General features: G+C 41.8%; 1 protein-coding gene across 3 annotated transcripts; it reads right to left on the reverse strand.

The window, feature by feature from the left end:
- Positions 1-308: 308 nt before the first annotated feature.
- Positions 309-7738, reverse strand: ZNF639 (zinc finger protein 639). 3 transcript variants are annotated; one of them, XM_072142759.1, is made up of 6 exons: positions 7531-7735; positions 6175-6235; positions 5152-5247; positions 4898-5005; positions 2908-2931; positions 309-1837 (listed from the first exon to the last, which is right to left on the reverse strand). In XM_072142759.1, the coding sequence occupies exons 3-6, from the start codon at positions 5234-5236 to the stop codon at positions 729-731; spliced, it is 1326 nt and encodes a 441-aa protein (XP_071998860.1). In that variant the 5' UTR covers positions 5237-5247; positions 6175-6235; positions 7531-7735; the 3' UTR covers positions 309-728. The 3 variants fall into 3 exon arrangements, with proteins under 3 accessions (XP_071998860.1, XP_071998861.1, XP_071998862.1); XM_072142760.1 differs by having other exon boundaries at positions 7526-7735; XM_072142761.1 differs by lacking the exon at positions 2908-2931 and having other exon boundaries at positions 7531-7738.
- Positions 7739-16657: the final 8919 nt, after the last annotated feature.

The raw sequence follows: 16657 nt of genomic DNA on the forward strand, positions 1-16657 counted from the left end.
TGAAAATGTGTGATCCTTATGATGAAGTGTAGTGCTCCTTTTTACGGTATTTCTTTTTGAAAGATGCTCTTTTGGTGATGAATTTTAGGTTTGAAAGTCTCCAAAATCCTAATCGCATGAAACACAAATATGACTACAGTCAAAGATGGGAATATATTATCATATAGAAACTAATTCATAAGGCCACCATCATTATGACTAGCTGTCAATTCATTTTATCAGATGTGTAGGAAACCTAAATACAGAGTTAATATTACTAGGTAAGGACACATCAGGAATTCAGAGATTGACTGCAAATAAATGACAAGTTTTTGTTTCCTCATTTTAATATCTTGTTCGCATACAGATGAAGACCCTGCTTCAAATGACTTTCCATTCGGCCTCATATTGAGGGTTTCTCACACAGAAATCACAAACGTCTTACGAGATCACTTACATTTTCAAAAGAACAAATTTAGGGGAAATACAAAAACGATCACTGATCCACCTCAATCACGGAGCATGCAGCATTTTCTTTACTACAGTTTATTACTACTAAAGGAGTGTTTAGTTTGTCATATGCACAAATTATATCTTGTGGAAAAGGCAGATTCAAGTCATTTGGCATAGCCAGCAATGCAAGCAGCTACACAAACAAGGAGTTACCATATCAGACATTGACGTGTCTGGATCTTGTACAGTAATCTGTTGGAATATGCCTGAATACGTCTCTTACATGCTACGTGCTTTCAGGTTCTTTCGTGTGTCTGAAGATGGGTCTTGAGTTCCTCTTCTGATCCAAACCTCAGAAGGCAATTGCTGCACTTATGAGGCATATCTGCAGAGTGCCGAAAGTCTAGATGGGTTTTTAAGTCCTCCAATTGACCCGTTGAGTACTCACAATATTGGCACAAGTACACACCTTCAGATGTATGCAGGTTTAAATGCTGACTATACTCTAACATACCAGAGAAACCTTTCCCGCAGTCGTCGCAGACATGTGGATAAAAACGTGTGTGCTCTATTGCCACGTGCCTGTTCACATTGGTGTGGAGCCTGCTGCTAAATCCACATACCTGGCAGACAAAAAAGTTCTTACATTTATCAAAACTTATTTTATTTAATAGACTGAATTGTCCACGTCCGCCATTGTTGTAGGCATCGCTTAACTCGATAAGACGGCAGGTGTGCTCATTTACTACATGACTATGTAGATCCTCGGGGTCGTTGGTCTCATGCTCGCAGAACTGGCATAAGTACTGTTCATCACAACTGTGCTCCTGAAAGTGCAGGTACAGTTCACTACTTGTGCAAAACTGCAAGTCACACTGCTCACACCAGTAGAGGAAGTCATTGAAGTGGCTATCTGCCACATGCTGACTGAGATTCTCAAAGGAGCCGGTCTTGTAGTCACAGTGCTTACAGCTAAACTGCTCCTCCTCGTGCACTTTCCCATGTTCCAGCAGAAGCTCATCGCTGGAAAAGCTCTGCTTACACACCTTACAGATGTGAGACTCTGCGCACTTGTGCTTCAGGATCATGTGCTGCTTCAGGTCAGAAAAGTACTTGCTATTGTAGTCACACTGTTCACAGCGGAAGAGGCCGCTACTGTTGGCCCTCAGCAATGGCCACTTCTGAGGCGTTGTCAGGCTGGAGGAGGGACTGCCTTCTGGGCTTTCTTGGCCCTCTTGGATCTGAAGTGGGACATCTTTTATTTCCTCCTCGATAACGGGGGATGGAACGCATTCTGGCTCTTCTGTATGGACTTCTACAACTGCTTCTTCATGAACTGGTTGGGGGATTAGTGTGGGGGACTCGCAAACGTCTCTGCTTTCTCCATTAGTGCTAGGCAGCTCCTCTAAAAAAAAAAAAAATTTACATTTTTTTTTATAAATTATTGGCCACATATACAAACACTGCTGAACAAAATATGTCACTTTCAGGAATATATGGGCAATGGACCATTTACACAATGCAAGTCATGCAATAATCAAAATGGAAATTAAAAAAAAAATGGATATAATAAAGCAGAATGTTGCATTATTCCTACCGGAGCCGGAGAGAAGAACTTCACCTTCCTCTAGCCCCTTAGGGAATAACCCAGTTTGTATGGTGAACATATTAGGCTAAGGCTATGTTCACATTTGTGCTCCGAATTACAGCAGAACTAAACATTTGAATCCATTATCTTTATTTCATAAAAGTACATTATAGTACTTCAATATGAAACTGAAATCTGTGAATAGAGCACCACAGGATGGATTGAGATGTAAGGCTATATTTCTTATGAGTTATATACCAATATGTCATATGTTGCCATTAATCAAGGGCAAACTGAGCCCTTTCCATTCAAGGCAAGTTCAATGCTGGCAACAGTTGTGGCAATTAACCTTTCCCATGACACCTATGCAGTGACAGCCCATGGGTCACAATGTCAGCTGAATAAGCAAGGTGAAAGCTGTCAAAAAGAAAGCACACAGGAAATTTTTTTTGCAGATTCATTGAAGAGAATTAAATACCACCACCAATAAGTACAATTTGTTCACCATGTAACATTGGAAATGCCTTTGTAAATTGAAAAAGATTCTGAAAAAAGACATGGTTTTTATAATGCGGGAAATGGAAAAGCAAAACAAAACAAAAAGCAAAGCAACTGTTCTGAAGTATGTACACAGCAGACAGATAAGGAGAGAAGGGTAAAGCTTAACACCTTACAAACATAATTTTGATGATATTTCACTTAATAATTAAGCTATGAAAAAAATAAAGGGACTAAGTAGATAAGTCACTTGTAACTGTAACAACCTCTTATTTATCTGCTGTATGTATGTTTGGGAGGCGGGAGCTGATTTAGACAAGTGCAGGGTGAAGGAGGTAAGACAGTACAAATAAGAGTCTTCCTTTATTAAAGTAAATTGCAAACTTTACCATTTTCACTTGGAATATTAACTTCTGAAAGAAAAAGAAAAATTGTTTCAAACATTTCGTTACACATCGAAACCACAGAAATTGCAAGATCAGATGCCGCTTTTAAAAAAAAAAAAAAAAAAACACAGGCGCAAGTAGAACCTCATATCTTTAAAGGAAATCTAAAATTTGATTTCATGCATTATGAAGCAAAAATACCTTCAGAATGCTGTAGCTACACTGATGCAGAACCTATCTTGTTTAATCCCTGAGCTAATTGGTTTTGCTGAAAAAACTATTATAAAATTATGATAATAAAGCTCTGTCGCCTCTGTACTGGAGTTCAGCGCTTCTACTCTCACATTTAGTATGCACTGCTACAATGATGTAATCACTGTGTTGTGTCTGATAGGCAGAAGTAATCAATCACTGCACCATCCCCCAGCTGCTGTATATGAGTGATCCAGCTCAGGTTGATTAGTCTTGTCTGGACAGTTCAGGAAGCACCATATAATGTGGCAGGCTGAATCCAACCCAGCTTCCCTATAATAGTTTTTTCAGCAAACCCACTCAGCTCAGGTATTAACCCCTTAAGGACGCAGGGTATTATCGCTCATTTCTTGCTCTCCATCTTCAAAAATCCATAACTTTTTCATTTTTCCGTGTACAGAGCTGTGTGATGGTTTATTTTGTGCGTAACAAATTTTACTTTCCCGTTATGTTATTTATTATTCCATGCCGTGTACTGGAAAGCTGGAAAAAAATCCAAATTTAGAAAAATTAAAAAAAAAAAAAAACCAAAAAACGCATGTGTTTTTGTGGGCTCAGTTTTTACGACTTTCACTCTGCGCTCCAAATAACACCTCTATTTTATTCTTTGGTTCTGTACGATCGTGGTGACACCAAATTTATACAGGTTTTATGGCGTTTTAATACATTTTCAAAAATTAAACGAATGTGTACAAAAAAAAAAAATTGTCATCTTCTGACGCTAATAACTTTTTCATACTTTGGGGTAAAGAGCTGTGTGAGGTGTCTTTTTTTGCGAAATGAGTCGACATTTTCATTGCTTCCATTTTGAGGACTGTGCGACATTTAGATTTTTTTTTTTTTACATTTTTTCTGTCATGTAAAAAGGTGTAGAAGTCGCATTTCGGACATTTGAGCACCATTTGCCGTTCCGGAGGTCACCGCCGGCCGTAACAGTTTTTATATTTTGATAGATCGGGCATTTTGGGGCGCGGCGATACCTAATGTAATTGTGATTTTTACTGTTTATTTTATATCAGTTCTAGGGAAAGGGGGGCGATTTGAACTTTTATTAATTTTTCAAATTTTTTAAACTTTTTTTTTTCTTTGCTTTTCACCATTTCTTAGACCATCTAGGGTACATTAACCCTAGATGGTCCAATCGTTCCTACCATATACTGCAATACAACTGTATCGCAGTATATAGCATTTCTGCTCACTATACATAACAATGAGCCACAGGCTCATTGTAATGAATAGGCAGGAACCATGTAGCCTCAGGGCAGACGAAGACCCGAGGCTACCATGGCAACCGATTGTCGCCCCCCCTATGACGTTCGGGGGGGGGGGGGGGGGCAACGATTGGAGGCAAGATGGCGGCGCCCATGCGCCAACAACAGGTTAAACGACAGGTTAAGCACCGACCGCGGGTGTTGGTGATGGGTCTTTGCAGCAAAGCCCATCTCTGTTTGAAGAGGGCTCAGCCCGTGAACCCTCTTCATACACCCTTCACAGCTCCGTGGCGGATATATCTGTGAAGGGGTTAAAAACAAGATATGCTTCTGCATCAGTGTAGATACAGCATTCTCAAGGTATGTTTGGTTCATAATACATGAAATCAAATCGTAGATTTCCTTTAAGCTGGCTTCTGTTAAGTTTTTCTTCATCTTGCAAACTCCTTGTAAACAGAGATTACGCTACCTATACTGTGTTCTTTGAGACTTGTATTGCACTAAGATCTAAAACTCTTTAGGTTACTCACCTTCAATTTCTGTAACTTTAGGTTCATGTTGAATTAGAGAACAGACACTATAACAGTGATCAAAATATATTCCATTGTTTTCTATTGTTTTGACAGGCAAACTGACATCTGGAGAAAGAAAAGAAAAATAGATCTGGTGTTTAAATGTGTAACACACAGGACAGATGTCTTCTCCATATTATAAGGACTATGTAATGGATAGATTTCAAGATACAATTATCCTTACAAGCAAAGGTCTGGCCTCAAGACTTTACCTGGAGAAGAAACAGCTGCGGTCTGTCCAGCATACCGAGAAGGAAAAGAAGTCTTCCTTTTGCGTTTCTTAGGATGTTCATTCATGTCTGTACAGTCTGGAAACAGATTAACATGTTTAGTTTATATCATGTATATAGTGAAACCAGGTGCACATAACAGCACAGTAAAGCTAGAGATACCATTGTTTGGGCTGAACGGGTAGACCCATAACAGAATGGTATATGTAGGAGCGAGCCTATAATCCTGTAACGGAAATGAACGTTTGTTCTATCTGAAAAGCTTCTCTTCTAAGAACACAATGACATGCAGATAATTGCGGCTGTTATGAACAAGCAAAGCAGGGGGCGCTAGAGGACAAATTACACAGGGTGTCTATTCACATAAATGAATGACCATTGGTCCTGCTATATACCCAAGAGCTGAATGTTCCTCTATCAAGTCTATTTGCACTAACAGAAAGGGGTCTAGTATTAGGGAAACCCCTTCAAGCAATACACAGCACAGGAAAACTGTTATTTAAGTCCCATGCACACGACAGTATACGGGGCTGTAATTTGGCCGCACAATTTCATGTTTGCATATTGGCTTTTTCAATGGGTTTCAGGTTAAAGCGTCTTAACTTGGCCTTTTTTCCCCTGCGGTTTTCGATGTACATTTTCCAAAGCAGTTGTGTTTTTGAAAACGCATGCGCTTGTGGTCTGCGTTTTGATGCGTTTTTACAAATTCCAAGAGACACAGCTGCATGTAATTACTGCACATCAAGCATTGTGTTTTAAAAAAAGCAAACTCAAGCAAACATTTGAAACTCGCAAGCGTAAAAAAGCAGCAGAAAAACACCAAAAACGCCACGTGGGTCACTGGCCTTAGACTAAAAGGACCGTCCAGAGAGCAAGCTACTCTGACTAGTAATGCTGGGTCCATCGCACATTTCTCAGCATTAACAAAGCGAAGATTTCTATTTATATATGGACACTACTAGGCATTTACATAACTCTAGCAGAAATAACCTGGACTAGACTTACATATGTTTCCCAATCAATGATCATCGGCGGGAGGGGAGAAGTTGTCGTCCAGGATCCTCAGCTATTTCACATAAAAACAAAGCAGTTTTTAGAGTGAAAGATTTCATTAATACTAGTCACAGCCATACATAACATACTAACATTTATCAGGAATTCCCACGACACAAATGTGCTAAAGCTACAATACGTAACAATATAAGTTACCACTGTGATAACATTCCACAGTAACAAGGGGTCCCTTACTGTGGTAAGGGATGAAAATACACAGCTATCGACCGGAGGGGCAATACACAACATACTGAGGATTTTACCATCCATGCATAATGCAGACAAGACTGACCAATAATTTCATGGGGCTGTACCAAGTTTGCAAGTTAGTCCCTATCCCAAGGATAAGTAACATAAAGCTGATCTGGGGAGGTCAAACTCTTGAAACTCCCACCGATCATAAGAACAGAAATCCGGGTCTCAGTAATGGGTTGAGTGGAAGGAACGTGCATGTATCCTGACCACTATCATACACAGGTTTATGATAGATCTTCCCCATTGACACAAAGCAATAATGCACCTAGACAACAATGTCAGAAATCTGCAAAACTGGACACGTAACCGTTATAGAGCTTCCCCAATCACTTTATCCTTTTACTAGAATATTGTAATTACATCCACACATACAACCTTCATTCTATTCCCAGAAATCTCTTCGGTGGTTTATATATTTATTTTTGTTATCATTGGTACACATCTGTCTGATTTGCACTGAAAAGAACATGCAAACTGCTTTATCTATAAAGTGTCTGCGTTAGTTGTGTGTCGCGGCTGCTCTGTGTCTGACCAGACAGATAAATGTGCACCTAAAGGGGCTTAGTGGGGCCGTGCAGCACAGTTCTGCAGCATGAACAAAGTTTTAATGAAGGTAAACCGCACAGAGTATAATATTAGATAAATGTGGCCAATGAGTGTAGATATGGGCAGACTGCAGTACAGGAGCAGGCGCTAGAGCTTTATAGGAACCTGATGCTCTATAACATTATACTTAGGTCCGGGTCATTCCAGTTATGTGGCCCACAGCAATGAACCGCTCATATCAGTAACCTCTATAGAATATATAATAGATGTCCTATGACTACACAGACACCTGGACATGGTCCCTGTGACCTTTAACCCCGCACTGCCTGCTCTCCCTAGGCCATAAGCAGTCAGTCAGTCCCTGCATGCAGGGAGTAGGGCACGAGACTGGGGGGCCCCTAGTGCCGCACACGCACGGTTCTCCCTACTGGAACCGCACAAGTCAATGAATGAGCGCACTCAACACTTTACATCAGCACAATAGCATACCAAATAGCATTACCTTACCAAACCAGCGAGGCCGGGAACACGGCGTAAAATGGCGGCCAGAATCAACGCAACGTACGGCCGCCTCTCCTGACAGGCCGGAAAGTCACGCAGCACAAACTCAACCCTTCCCGAGGCCCGAGAGCAGCGAGATGTGAGAAGCGAACAGAAGGGCACCGGCAAGGAGAGCGCGGGGGGAAGTCATAGCGACGTCTAGTGGTCGCCAGTGGTACTACACATGCTGTTCCCGGGCAGTAGAGGAGGGATGAGGCGCTGCAGGGGAAAGCGCCTTGTGTACAGTGACAGTGACACTACACTGCTGCTACCGCTCTCATGAATCTATAAGACAATGCCTGCACATTGCTTTACGGGCTGAAAAATACCATAATATACCATATAGCTGCAAAAGCTGAAAACCTTTTTTCCAGTGTACATTCATTATCTTATTGCACCAGTTTATCTGCTAACCCTTTACTATCATCCTGTCTCACCCCTCTCGTAAGTGTAGTCAGGGTCAGACTGGGCCTAAGGGCCCACCTTAACAAACGCATGCGATTGTTAAGCCGATCACATGCGTTTCTCTGGAAACGCATGTGCGTTCGGGCCGAGGACCTCCCCCTGTGCGATCTCTGGTGCGCACTCTGGGCAGTGGCTGCTTAGACCTTGCGCTGTTTAGGGGTTGTGTTCTGGACTGCTGGGAGTTGGTGTACCTCTGCATTGTGTCTGTGATTGTGCTTTGTTCTTCACCATGAGGGGTTAATTCCCAGAAGTTGTCCACCTCCTATCAGGTTCTGGAGTGGGGGTTCTGGCTGCATAAATTGCAGCCTCACTAGTCACCTGTGCCAGCGTTTGAATTCCCTTCATCCCTTGCTCATAGGTTTGACTTGCTCTGTATCTGTATTGTTGTGATCTCTGCTAGTTTTTGAGATTGACCCTTTGCTTCCTGATTTTGCTCTTGACGTACCCTCTCGTTGTGACTTCGGCTAGTTTGCTACTCTTTTGTGTTTTATGTTTGTTAGTTTGTTCGTGTTGTTCCCTTCCCACACTTAGCTAGTCTTCTAGTAGTCGCCCCATGGTTTAGCATGGGGGGGCTATAGGAAGGGAGAGAGGTTGGGGTGAGTTCAGGGCACACCTTCCCCTGTCTTCTGTGTTACCCAACCCTAACAGGCACAATGAGACAGATCATAGCTCTCTGTATCATCATTGCTTTAGGGTGAAGACACACATGGCGTTTTTGGGCCGTTTTTACTAAGTGCGTTTTCAGATCGTTAAAAACGCATGCGTTTAAAAAACGCATCCGTTTTTGTCCGGTTTTCATTGCGCAATTTCGGAAAAACTGCCAAAATGCATGCGTTTTTAACTATCTGAAAACGCACTTAGTAAAAACGGCCCAAAAAACGCCATGTGTGTCTTCACCCTTAGACTCCATGGGACACAGTTGAAGTCCTCAATGGGAAAGGGGTGTGGAGTTGGTGCAGCAAGGGGTGGGGCCAGCAGATTTCAGGCCCCACTGGTGCTTTCACCGGTGAGGGGGTGCTCTAATTACAGCAAGCTGCTACATATTGTTAGCTCTATCTACTCTGCTCACATTTCTCACATTTTACTTGCAGCTATTATCTATAATAATAATCTATTATCATCCATAAACCTTCCCTGCACACTAGGCTTTTACAAGTTACAAGACTATAGTCGGGTCAGTGAGGAAAAGGGAGTAGGATAAGCATGGTAATCTGACACATAGAATGAATTCTGTGTGCTATGTCTTCTCCGTTCTCTGTATTCCCCCTTTCCCACTGTTCTGGGAAGAGAGGAGAGTGATAGCATCTGTTGAACAGCCTGGCTGACACTTCAGCAGGTATTGTGTACAGTAGTCACAAGGCTGTAATAGATTATAGGTCTATCTGTGCAACAGTGCATAGGTGTATATGTGTATATAATACACTGTGTGCTATAGTGATGGGTCGTTCACAACTGAGTTGACATGCAACACCTCTGCCAATGTATAGGCAAGGGGGCAGTTGCGAATAAGGCCCTCAACCTGTTAGAACCCATCTAGTGAGTCTGATCAACTCCTTGACGGGGAATGCAGTAAGTCTGAGGTAATTAGTGGATGTGAATTATAACCAATGATGTTTCACCATGTACACTGGATTGTGATTGGAGAGTTAGCCCCCACCTGACCAGGATAACAAAGCCCCCTGGACAGGGAGGGGCTTTAGTTCTTAGGTCCAGACTTCGAGTTCTCTTAGTTCTTAACCCCTTAACGCTCTGCGCCGTAGCTCTACGGCGCAGAGGTATAAGGAGTGTGTGAAGAGGGCTCACGGGCTGAGTCCTCTTCATACAAAGGTGGGGGTTTTTGCATATTGCAGAAAACCCCCACCGCTAATCAACCCCTCCGCTGCCGCCGGCAAAGTCAACGGCGGCATTTAAAAGACGGCAGCGCGCGGGGGGCGCTGCCATCTTTGTTACGATCACCGCGCCCCCGAACGTCATCGGGGGGGCGGCGATCGGTTGCCATGGTAGCCTCGGGTCTTCGTTTGACCCGAGGATACATGGCTTCTGCATATCCATTACAATGAGCCAGTGGCTCATTGTAATGTATAGTGTGCAGAAATGCCATATACTGCGATACAGAAGTATTGCAGTATATGGTAGGAACGATCTGACCATCTAGGGTTAATGTACCCTAAATGGTCTTAAAAAATAGTGAAGAAAAAAAAGTTTAAAAAATAAAAAAAATTAATAAAATATAAAAAATTCAAATCACCCCCCTTTCCCTAGAACTGATGTAAAACATAATAAACAGTAAAAATCAAAGACACATTAGGTATCGCCGCGTCCCAAAACCCCCGATATATCAAAATATAAAAACGGTTACGGCCGACCGTGACCTCCGAGACGGGAAATGGCGCCCAAATGTCCGAAATGCGACTTTTACACCTTTTTACATCACATAAAAAATGGAATAAAAAATGATCAATATGTCGCACAGACCTCAAAATGGTAGCAATGAAAACGTTGGCTCACTTCGCAAAAAATGACACCTCACACAGCTCTGTGCGCCAAAGTATGAAAAAGTTATTAGCTTCAGAAGATGGAAGAATTTTTTTTTTCTTTTTTGTACACATTCGTTTAATTTTTGAAAATGTATTAAAACACAATAAAACCTAAATAAATTTCGTATCACCGCGATCGCACCGAACCAAAGAATAAAGCTGAGGTGTTATTTTGAGTGCACAGTCAAAGTCGTAAAAACTGAGCCCACAAGAACGTGACGCACGTGTGGGTTTTTTTTCAATTTTTCCACATTTGGAATTTTTTTTCAGCTTCGCAGTACACGGCATGTTAAAATAAATAACATTACGGGAAAGTAACATTTGTTACGCACAAAATAAGCCCTCACACAGGTCTGTACACGTAAAAATGAAAAAGTTATGGATTTTTGAAGGTGGAGAGCGAGAAATGAGCGAAAAAAACCCTCGGAGGTTCCCGAAACCTCTTAGGGTGAAGACACACGTGGCGTTTTTAGGCCGTTTTTATTTAGTGCGCTTTCACATCGTTAAAAACGCATCCGTTTTTTTGAAAACGCATGTGTTTTTGTCCGTTTTTTTATTGCGCAATTAAAAAATGCGTTTAAAAAAAAAACCATGTGAAAACGCACTAACTAAAAACGGCCTAAAAACGCCACGTGTGTCTTTACTGCCAGCTCTCCCCTGAGAGCACATCCTGTCAGACAGAGTGAAAAGAGAGAAACAGTGTCAGTCCACCATCAGGGCTAACACTGAGCAAAACCCAGGACAAGACCTGCTGCATCCACAACTGGACACAGCTCCATCCTAGGCTGGTGAACCAATTCCTGAGGACACCTCTCCATGACCATTCCGGTACCAGTTCTGCTGTGAATCGTTTAGGCCTTTTGTCTGCTGTTGGTCAATAAAGAATGGTAAGCTATTTTGCACAACGTTGCCTCCGTCTGATCCCTGGATAAGGCTTTACCACCACGGGCTCCCCATCTATCACCCAGACATATATTACAAACACTAAGGGTTTGCCCCAGGGAGAACCGATACATCAGCCTCTCCTTCCATATTTATTGCACAAACCACCTGCTGGAGACCTGGAAGAGTTTGGGTGCGGTCACATGTTGTAATCAGTTTTTAGGTGGTTTTACGTGTAGTTTTATTAATTTAACAGGTCAAAGACATAAACTGAACGGGTGAATTTGATTTTGAGGGTGCGGTCACACGTTGCAGTTAAAACTGCTTAGCAGCCAGGCGACCAGCACTGACCCCCTCCAGATATTCGAAGGGATATAGAATCCCTGGAGCGCCCTGCAGGGCTCCCCTACCCTTGAGATGGCTTTAGTATTATCACCCTAATGGTCTCTCTCCCTGCCCCTTCTACCATTAATACCCTACTCACACACTACATTTATAGCAATCTTGCTCTCTGGCTCTCTCATAGCAGGAAATCTCTTCTGGGATCCCATTCTGCTGTTTTCTATGAATTGACCACTAGTGGCTGCTATTTTACACACTGAATAATTTTGTTGCACTTTCACTCTTTATAATCGAATGCTGTTTTGAACTTAATAGGTAGATTCATGGTGGTAGGTTTCCTTTAAGGTAGATCCGGTGGTAGGTGCATCTAACGAATGTAAGGATAGCCCATTTTAGGGCTAATTCTTCATTTCCCACAATCTTTTATAACGTTTAATGGCTTCTATATGCAAATTTTCTAAAGAGGCTACTGTGGCGTGGAGTAGCCACGCCATGTAGCCTCTTCGATCCTTCTACCAGATATCTTCAGCATGCACCTACAAGGCACTGCGCACACTCTTCCGCGAAGCCAGAGTTCTGCACATGGTCAGAACACAGGCCAGTAGCTGCGCAATCTCGCCTCCAAAGCCAGATCTACTGCGCATGCGCAGAACTCCGGCTTCACGGAAGAGTGTGCACAGTTCTTTGTAGCTGCACGCTGAAGATGTTTCTGTCCTGTTCATCCACAGTAATTCATCAGTCAGTTATTACTGAATGACCTAAAGCAAATTTCTTGAGTGACTTTCTTGATTCAGAAGCTGTAAAACCAACAGATTGGCTTCTGTAGCAACAAAGTAGCTGTCAGTCTATGGAAATAGTCCCTTGGAACTAAAGTCTATGGACTCCCTGGACCACCGCGGGCGATTAACGATGCCAGCTGCAACCCGGGAGCGGAGTCTAAGTGGACTCCTTGTCTTCGCCAGAGCCTATATTAGGATACCTACTGCTTATTAAAGGGGTATTCCAATCTGGGCATTCACATTTAAATACATTCATTTTCCATATGTAAACATTTCTACAATTGGATGTTATTTAAAAAAAATGTTCCTGTGTGAAGATAATTTCTCATAAATGTAGCCATGTTGTCCCTTAGAAACGAGATGGCTTCCTCGGATACGACCACCTCACATTTTGGCAGCGGTGGCCATACATGGGCTATTGAGTCCTGCCTGACCTCCTGGCTTCAGCGTTCATTACGATAGGATTGCTGTGGGACACTCAGCAACTCCCGGACATTTCATATACAAAAACTTCTTGTGTCTTTGTGAAATCCCTCCAGCAGAGGTGTCCGTATCCAAGGATAGTCTTGTTTCTAAGGGACCATATGACTACATTTATGAGAAATTATCTTCATACCGGGACATTTTTTTTTTATAACATCTAATTTAAGAAATGTTTATATATGGCAGATTAATGAAAGTGAATGCCCTGGTGAGAATACCCCTTTAAGTATATTCAAGGCACTTTCTTATCTTGTATTTATGACATATCCACAGGGCAGAGCAATACAAAAATTTGAGATGGCACTTGGCTCTGCACTACCATGTGCAGGGTGGACTCTAGCTTTCAATGGGTCCCAGGGCAACAGAGCCTCAGTAGGCCCCTTTGTTTTAGTTTCAGGATTTTTAATCCACCATGTGAGTAGCCCTGGAGGAAGCCGCTATTGGCGAAACTCGAGTCGGGCAACTACCGCCGAATGTGCATGAGAATTCTTTTATGTAAAGATTTTTTACTTAAGGCCTTTTTAATTCCTATCATTGTGAGTATAAAAATCAAAGATTACTGTCTTCAATCAAAGCTGTGCTACACTATTGCTTTGTATTTCGTTCTATATACACGTTTCTGGATCGAGGTGTAACGAAAAAGAGCGGCCGCTTGGTTTTTGAGCCGAAAGGAAAAGAGACCAACACAGCTGCTCGCTGCGTCCCGCGAGCGGACTAACAATCGCATCACAAGGAAGGATCTGCTTGAGAACGTGAGGGCTTTTATTAACCTCATTCCCACCTTACCAAAGGTACTGTTTTCACTGGCTATACCTTGACATTTACCTAGATAGTTATATGTCCGAATGATGTAGAGGCAGAGGAAAAACCTACAGAAGTTTGTTATGTATACTGTATGTTTATTATACTGAGCAAAAAATAAAAATAAAGTTAACTGCAATTTTAGAAATGTTTGAATATACACATAGTCATCTCAAGAATGGGGGACCGCTGACGCTCTTCCTGTGGCCTGTGCATATGTCATAATTACAGTAGATGGGAAAATCCCTTTGTTGTTTTTATTCATCAAAAATTACAGGATTACAAACAGCATCTGAGGTCAGATGGAAAACCAAAACAAAGAAATACAATGAAACACGGTGAAGGTCGACCAATAGTGGAGCATTATAGAAAGTATGGAAGTCCTACATGGTAAAATCTTCCAAACAGCTTTATCTTTGTTAATCAGAGGATGAGTAAAATAAGGTTTATGGTACTCTATGGGCCAGAAGATACCAGTAAAGTTAATCAAACCAGGGACACTTACTCATAGATCCAAACCCTGTGACTGTAGTAATCTTCTTATATTTGTTATCTACCTCCTTTCTTCTAGAATCAACTTTTAAAATTATGTTAATGTAACTGAAGAGCTACTGGGGCAGTTCCCATTGCCCCTTTTGCTGCATATTCACCTGATGTTACAGTGAGCAGGAGCAATTCCCCCCTCTCACTGTATGCTGAAACTTCCTCCTCCCTCTGCCTGATGTAATCTCACTGCAGCATAGGAAGTGCTGAGGGAGCAGAGGGAGGGGGGGGCAGTGTAACAGCTTGTGAATCTGCAGCATGGAGAGGTTCTGTTATATCCCCTGGAAGAAGTAGGCTATATACCTGGTATACTGGTATGCTTTGATACACCCAGATTTGCTTGCCTTTGTCTTGGCCTACTTGTATGTGAGCTTATATTGTATATAAATACCAGGGCATGTGTGCTTATATTCTGTACACCCTTTGTGGTACATAAGTGGCTGTTAGCATTCTTCAGCACTCTATGTTGCTACTACAGTTGATTTATCTGTGACTGATATAGCTATTTGTTCGTTGGACAGTTTTGCTTGAGGCATTTTATATTTTGTAGAGTAAACTTGGGGTGTTAGTAAAGTGGACTGACCAAGGTCTGTCATGTCTACCATTTTAATAGTTTTTAATCCAGTTGGGTATGTGTGGTCTGTTGGTATAATATTGATAGGGATTTTTATGCAGGGTCCCAACAGACCTCTTGACTTTTGTAAGGTGAGTCCTAATTAACGCTTTCCTGGTTGTCCTGGTACCAGGAACTTGAACATAAAAACTAAGACACTTCAGTCTCTTAGTGTATGTAAAGATCTTCTCCCGTTTAATATCTCAAAATGCATAATATCACAGACAGAAGAGTCATCAAAGAGGCGTGAATAGTATACTGTAAAGTTATTGGTCATCAGCACATTCTGGGAAAAAATTAATTAATTGTGCTCAGTTCTCACAGACCTTGTACACAGATATTGTTTATACTAATTTCCTGTGAAGAAGAAGAAGATAAGCGGACTCCAGAATCTTAATATAATGTAGCGTCAAGGTCAGACTGGCTTCTCATTAAATGTCAAAGGGTATTAGCTGACAGGCGAGCGAACAGGTTACATAAAATGAAGTTTGAATCATGACATTAACTTGACAATGGTCAGGGAACATGGCCGCTGTATCTAAGATGGCGGACAGTAGTCAAGATGGAGTCCGAAACCAGTGCGATCTCCTTAACAATATACATTACCATTTGATTCCTTGTCTAGTCTTGACACACTTCTTGTCGTCTTAGCTATATTTGCAGTTTGGTGTGTGGACAATTACACATATAATTTGGGTCTGTGCAGATCCCCTTTGGTCTGTAACAATGATAACAACCAGAACTACAACATATACTGCACCCTGCGGCGATTTAAGACTGCCATGGGCCCTGGGCTTTATTAATATTATAGACCAGTGATGGCGAACTTTTTAAAGACAGAGTGCCAAAACTACAACCAAAATCCACTTATTAACTATGAAGTGTCAACATGGAATTTTAAGTAGTAACTTATTGCTACCTGTTCTTCCACATCTTCCAATTCTATAGGTCCCCTGAGGCCACCAATACAGTTGAAAGAAGGAAGGCAAATTCAAACTCTCGTTGTAGCTTCTCTCCAGGGTCTCTCTGTACAAGAAGAATGGTGGGTCCAGTAGGATGACATCCAAAGATAATGCAGTTCATTCAAAACCTTCTCACTTTTCCTGCAGTTCCAAACAGCCAAAAAAATGTCGCTTTAAAATAGCATTTAAAGCAGCAAAATCTACCATTTGTTTTCATGCATTATGAAGCAAACATACCTTGAAAATGCTGTAGTTACACTGATGCAGAACATATCTTTTTTTAATCTGAGTAGTTTTGCTGAAAAAACAATAATAACAATAAAATGATGATAATGAAGCTCTGTTGCTCCTGTACTGGGGCTCTGGCGCTTTTCCTCTCACATTAATTATGCACTACTTCAGAGAATGATGTTATCACTGTTGTGCCTGACAAGCAGAACTAATCAATCGCTGCACAATCCCCCAGCTGCTGCCTGTGTATGAGTGATCCAGCTCATGTTAATTAGTCCTGTCTGGACAGTTCAGAAAACTCAGTGTAATGTGTTTAGCGACGACAGGCTGACGCAATCCAGATTTCCCTAGGTCCTGAATGTTATAATTATTTAAGAAAAACCACCCAGCTCAGGGATTAAACAAGATAAGATTCAAGGTATGTCTGATTCATAATGCATGAGATCAAATGGTAGA

The sequence above is a fragment of the Engystomops pustulosus genome, chromosome 3 (genome assembly GCF_040894005.1).
Source record: "Engystomops pustulosus chromosome 3, aEngPut4.maternal, whole genome shotgun sequence".
Lineage (NCBI taxonomy): Eukaryota > Metazoa > Chordata > Amphibia > Anura > Leptodactylidae > Engystomops > Engystomops pustulosus.

Excerpts from the sequence above, each read along its gene's own strand:
- ZNF639 (XM_072142759.1), bottom strand. The coding sequence starts at position 5,236 with ATGAATGAACATCCTAAGAAACGCAAAAGGAAGACTTCTTTTCCTTCT. Across the intron at positions 5,006-5,151 it reads CGCAGCTGTTTCTTCTCCAG|ATGTCAGTTTGCCTGTCAAA; the intron begins GTAAAGTCTTGA and ends TTCTTTCTCCAG. Across the intron at positions 1,838-2,907 it reads TAATATTCCAAGTGAAAATG|AGGAGCTGCCTAGCACTAAT; the intron begins GTAAAGTTTGCA and ends TTTTTTTTTTAG.